Source organism: Eptatretus burgeri, chromosome 3 (assembly GCF_056783735.1).
Source record: "Eptatretus burgeri isolate ZD-2024b chromosome 3, Ebu_testis_v1, whole genome shotgun sequence".
Taxonomy (NCBI): Eukaryota; Metazoa; Chordata; class Myxini; order Myxiniformes; family Myxinidae; genus Eptatretus; species Eptatretus burgeri.
In genome coordinates this window covers 81778997-81784996 of record NC_140963.1, presented here as the reverse complement: position 1 = coordinate 81784996, position 6000 = coordinate 81778997, and the positions used below count along the sequence as shown (strand labels likewise).

The window sequence follows — 6000 nt, the reverse complement described above, 5'->3', positions numbered from 1 at the left end:
TTTTATGGCCCTTTTGAAACATAATTGTACATCGCAAGGCTGCAAAGGACATTGGCAAGGCTCTTTTTATTTATTTTACTCCTCCCCTCCCTCCCCCCCCCCAACCTCCCAGTTCCTCTTGCATTATTGAGGGAGCAGCCTTGAGCCAGCAGCGCCTGCCGCAGAGGCAGTGCTCTGAGGAGCCATGAGCGCCGTCTGCACAAGGGATGCACTGCACGGGATGCATGAGGCTGCAAATGAGAGGGAGAAGGAATGAAAGCCGCACGCACATTCTAATCGAAATGAACAAACACTTATTCGCAGATTTTCCCTCCTCCGACATTCTCTGCAGCATTTCTGAAGCAGACTTGCTACAAATTGGTGCTTGTGCTTGCACCTCTGTGACGTATCATGTGCCGTTGCTTTTACAGCCGCCTGGCCGTTATCATTTCGGCTATTTGCCTCGAATTTTGAATAAGTCTTAATGTCTCCTGCCTTTGGCTATTTCACGCGAAACGCTTTTCCCATTTTTATTTTCATTTTTGTGCGCCGCCTGTACGTGCAGAGCGATTCCGAAGAAGATGTAGGGTGAGACATTGCAGTCTCCCTCGTAATATAGTAACGCGTTTTAAACTTTGGTTTTGGAATTTCATGAACGAGATGATTGCTCGGACACCTCCATGGATTGTCTTTATGAGCAAGACTAATGGGCAACCACGTGAGGGATGTCGTCTCTCCAGGGAGCGTGTGTGCGCACGTACCTTTTTATTTTATTTTTTTTGCTCCCCCCCCCCCTGCGTTCCCCAAGAGGATAAAATCTGGTATCGTGTTATCTGCTAGTGCTGATTTTATGGCACTTTGGTTACCCATTTTATGGAGCCAAGCCATATTTTCAGATTGAGATGAAATGCGAGAAGCCGAAAATGCAATGATCATTATGGTGTGACTTTACCGTGGTGGGTTAATCGAAAAAATCCGATTTGCAGGTCCGAACTGGGTTAAGTTTTGAAGTGAAAACCCATTTGTGCTTTCGGTAATGTTACTGCAAATCGTAATGCGTTTTGTTCACTCCTAGTTTATCTTTTAGTCAGTCACAAGATTATAGTGATGAATATTTCAAGAAGAAGAACCGGGTACGCAGTGATTGAGGAGGATTCCTTATCGGCTTGTACTGTACAGCCCTTATGTTGCATCGCAAAGTGGATCGTACCCGGATAAATGTCAAGCCAAGTGGCCCTTCCGTCTGCTCGCAATAGCTGGTGGAGGTTAAACATCCCACGGTGTTTCGTGAAGAGTAGGGGATGTATCGCCAGCACCCTAAAGAAAATTACAAATTCCTGCTGAAATCCCTTTCATTCGGACGTCTGGCTTGAAAGATTTGGAATCAAATAGTTTCCTGTACAATCCCACCAGAAGGTGGGATTAAGTGTGGCAGTGGACGCAGTGCTAGAGATGCCAAGAGAAGGTCTACTATCAGCACATTCATTGATTTGTTTACTTTTTAGTGAGTTAGTCTTTATTTTATATTTCCAAGATGAAAGTAAACCAGTTTTCTGATTTATTATTTTTTTTAATTGTTTTGTAGCTATTTGACAATATGACCAACAGGGATCTCTAACTGTTCCATAATCTCAAGTTGTTGACTCGCCATTGTCATTACCCGCTTGGAAGTCTCACTTTTTCAAAGTTTAAGTTGGGTCGTGTTAGTTTTAGAACATCGCGACAGTTTTTGTTGTCGAATTAAGCTGCGAGGTTTTCAATCTTGAAATGAGCCACGGACTGTGGCCCTGTGGGGCATGACCCTTTTTTATGTTCCTCAATGATGGCTTTGAAATCTCCACATCAAGCGATGGTGCACAGTGGTGAGGAGACGGATGATAATTTTGTACATCATTTTGCAATTTAATGCTGTCATTTTGATTATTAACGGTTCCTGACTCTCTTTGAGCACCTGTATATCCTCTGATACAAATCGCACTTCTGACCCTCTTGCTCAGCAATTTCCATTCGGCTGTGTAGACCATAATGTTTAATTTCCAATTTTTTAAATGCTTATCCTCAAGATGAACTTGTGGGTTTTTTTTCTGTAGTGCCAGATAAATTGGTCTTGTCAAACCATTCCATATTGTGCATTATGTTCACAAGTTGTTTTCACCGTTGAACCCTGTCATGTTTATGTTGTCTTCTCGACTTGCCAACATCATGGCAATATAAGGTTTGATGCTCTTATTTTTGCCCTATTTAGTGTCATTAATGAAATGTAAGTTGACAATGCTGCTGCTCTCACGCTGTTTGATACAGACCTGTCTGGAGATGGAGCGCTACCTTCAAACGGAACCGAGTGCCAGGGCAGGTGAGGATGCGTCCAACGAGCAAGATGGAGCGTGGCGTCGAGTTGAAGAGGTTCACGGCACCATAGCACCGATTGTGTCTGGTGAAACTGCCGTTGCCAAGCTCGAGGCTGTCTTGATGCCTCTGTCACTGCCAGCTGCCCCTCCAAGCCCATCTGCTGAGCCTGGTGGAATCGCCATGTCACCTGTGAGGCAGATGACCAAAACCCTTGCTGCAGCACTTCAGCACAGCCCTGTGACTGCATTGACACCACCCTCATCTCCAGAGTTGGGGCGTACCACAGCAGCAGGAAGCAGTGTCACGATCGCTGCTTTTATTCCAACTGATGTGGGCTTTGAAAGCCAAGGCCCAAAAACTGGACCTCGGCTCGGCCGAAGCCTGAGCTCACCAAGTGGACGTACAGCCTATCGCTCGGCCCTTCTTGCACGAAGCGCAGAGTCGTCACCCGACAATCGGAGGCGCGTTCACCGCTGTCACTTCAATGGCTGCCGTAAAGTCTACACCAAGAGTTCCCATTTGAAGGCGCACCAAAGGACACACACAGGCATGAACATAATCCCTCCACTTCCAGCTTTTTATTTTATTTTTCCCATTTGAGGTGGTTGTCGTTATTGAGGTTGCATTTGGCTAAGTATGGAATAGATAACTTGGCAAAATTTCTTGGGTACAAAATTGGTGTCGTTTAATCTCTCCTGCTTTGTGAATACCATATTCCTTGAGGTCAATGGAGTCTTGATCGTCCTTTCATGAGACTAATTGATCTATTTACAGATGTATGCGAAGCTAATTCTGTTCTATTCCATTTATTATCATCTCGGTTGAAGTTTTAACCAGGATGATTCCATAGTGATCTATAGTTCTCGATGACAAGTGTGTAGATTATCCGATTTAAAAACTTGAAAATACAGTATTGCTTCGAAAATGGATTAGGTTTTTCCATTGATAAAATTGCCAAACAAGCTTATTTGACTTTTCCTCCTTAACGTGGTTGAAACGTGCTCGTACTGTGTTGACTTCCTCACCACCTCTGTTTAAGTATATACATTTGGCTACAGGTCGTTTCCCCAAGCCAAATTGCCATTGGTCCTCCAGAAGCTTATTGTGGGGACCTGACGAAATGTAAATGTATGTATTAGTTACAGGGTGTATTACTTTATTAGTTATGACGTTGAAGTTTATTGGTAAAGAGAGCTCGTGCAGGAAATGACAGATGTTTACGACCTGATTTAGAATATTTGCCGGTCCATTTAAAGTCGATAAATGTGATATCTTGTGTCGAGGTGGAGGTGTGCAATATAATTTTGTTTGCTTTTCGCTGAGGCTCTGATATTTTTTCCGTCTCCTTGTCACCATTCTGATTGCGTGCTCGGAATTTCAGCTTGCAGGCGAAAGCATTGGCTTTAGCCTTGACTTCGAACCATTTGTCAGACTGATCAGCAAGTGGGTCGGTGAAAGGGGCCCCTACCTTGCTTGTTTGTTGATCTCCCCTTTAAGTGGATTCTTTTGGAATGTATGGCCGTGTAAAAATCATCTCCATTGTCATTTTGCACTGATTTCATCATTTTCTCATTTTTAACTCTTCCCTTTTGTTTTCGTTGCATGTCGAGTATCGACTAAGCACTGGGATGAGGAGCAAACTTTTGGTGTCCTGTCTGTCTACCCTACGTCACAGTCTCCTTTTCATTGTCTGTCTAACCTACGTCACAGCGTTATGTCGCATCTATGTTCGACTCGCTCGCATGCCACTCACTCTCTGATCTTAATTAATCCCACCACACTATTTTGTCAAAACCTTGTCAAAGATACGGATTCCTGTTTTCGCATCTATGTTCCATCATAATTACACAATGGCTCGACATGCATTGCATGGACTTCCACTTGTTCTTGAGTCCCACCGTGTCCAAATGATGCCATAATGTATCCATCACTGAGGTTTGACTATACTCCAGTTTTATGGACCAGCCCCATTACAGTGCAGCATGGTGCAGATGATATACTCACAGCTGTGATGTGCTTTCCAACTTACCTATGTTTGTCTTTCCCCATGCATGCCGTGTGTTCTCGAACACCGGGATGCACTGCCGTTGCCATATTTGTTTTGAGTCCCAGCTGGAAATGAGATTTCTGAAAGCAATGAGACGGACCTACAAAATGGCACGTGTGCGTTCCTTGCTCGATCCTGAGCGCAGAGGGCACTTTGTTATTGAATCCGTGCCGAATGGCTGTCGTGCCAGGCGTGTGGGCATGCGGCCATATTTTAGCGTGACGGCTCATACGTGAGACCGAGGCACATGTTTGAAACGTCTGGAGTGGGTGCTCTCGTTTGATTGCTATGTGGTGCAAAATAAGTCCGATGAAAACGTACTCTTCTCTGAGAGCTTGCTCTGTGTGTGGATGTGCTTAATACCTGGTTGGCTTCTGTGAGCACTTCTGCAGAGGTTTGCTGATTCCTGTGATGATTTTATTGGAAGACAGCCAGAGAATATCTATTATTTATCACGAACAAGGGTACCAAAGTGTTGCCTGGTAAAATCCTGCTGTGATAATCCTGTGAGCATTTTGAAGACCGTTTTTACAGCCATTTTTCCCTGCTGTGCTGGGGTTGGGCTTTTTCTTGAGGCAATGTTTTTTATGGCCGGATGCCCTTCCTGACGCCAACCCTGGTCGCCTCTTACGACACACAGGGATATGGTACACCTATTCTAACCGGGGCATACACCGGGACCAGTACACTGGTACTCATTTCGACGACCTCGGAAGGATGACAGGCTGAGTCAACCCCCTGGTGTTAATTCAGCAGCCAACGGGGCTTGAACTCAGGACCCTGGGATCCCAAGCCACCACCCTAACCACTAAGCCAACACCAGGCTGCATTTTGAAGAAATCCCAAATTTATTTTTATTATTATTTTTTAATTTTTTTTAAATCAATTTTTATTTTGCCAAAATCACTCAATGATGCACCTCTGAAAGTTTGGCCATCTCTGAGAAAAATGGTGCCACACACACACACACACACACACACACACACACACACACACACACACACACACACACACACACACACACACACACACACACACACACACACACACACACACACCTCTCTTATCGTGTAGTTCTGCATATATTGATCATGTATATGTACATACAGGCGATATCAGATAAGAATCGCACTTTTTACAAATCTTCAGAGGGAGAGCACCTCCCTCAGACGACTGTTTGGGCCCTGAACTTCCTTGCACACTAAGGGGTCTATGCCCCACTCTGATCAATGTGGTCCCCCGTTGGCAATCATGGTGGAATTTGTTCTGGTGAAATATGAACCTCAAACCCTCTTGTCTCTGGTATATGAACTCTATTTTAGGTGAGTTTACTGCACATTACCACTCGGCTTCACATGTCTTGTCATTTTTGGGGGGAATTTTTAATCCTTTTATCTTTAAGGTTCAGTTTTTCGATCATCTCTAACGAGATGACCGAATAAAACCAGTCTCGATGTACATCCCCATTTTTTTCTTCTGATTTTCTTGATATTTGGTATGTGGGTAGATGTCGATGAGGGATGTATGACCTTTGACCCGATTGAAGGTCAAGGTCAACATCAAGCTTACTCCAAAGTTGCGAAATCGTCCATTTTCAAAATCTATCTCCTCCGCCGTTTATGATC

General features: G+C 44.3%; 1 protein-coding gene across 4 annotated transcripts in view; it reads left to right on the top strand.

The window, feature by feature from the left end:
• LOC147030305 (Krueppel-like factor 6) overlaps positions 1-6000 on the top strand; it is a 69954-nt gene that overhangs the window by 4217 nt on the left and 59737 nt on the right. For 3 of the 4 annotated variants that reach the window (XM_085874226.1, XM_085874230.1, XM_085874229.1), the window contains exon 2: positions 2281-2875. In XM_085874226.1, the coding sequence (XP_085730352.1) occupies positions 2281-2875 (595 nt within the window). Of the gene's footprint in view, positions 1-112; positions 2876-6000 lie in introns of all 4 variants that reach the window. The other variant, XM_085874228.1, reaches the window with a different exon arrangement.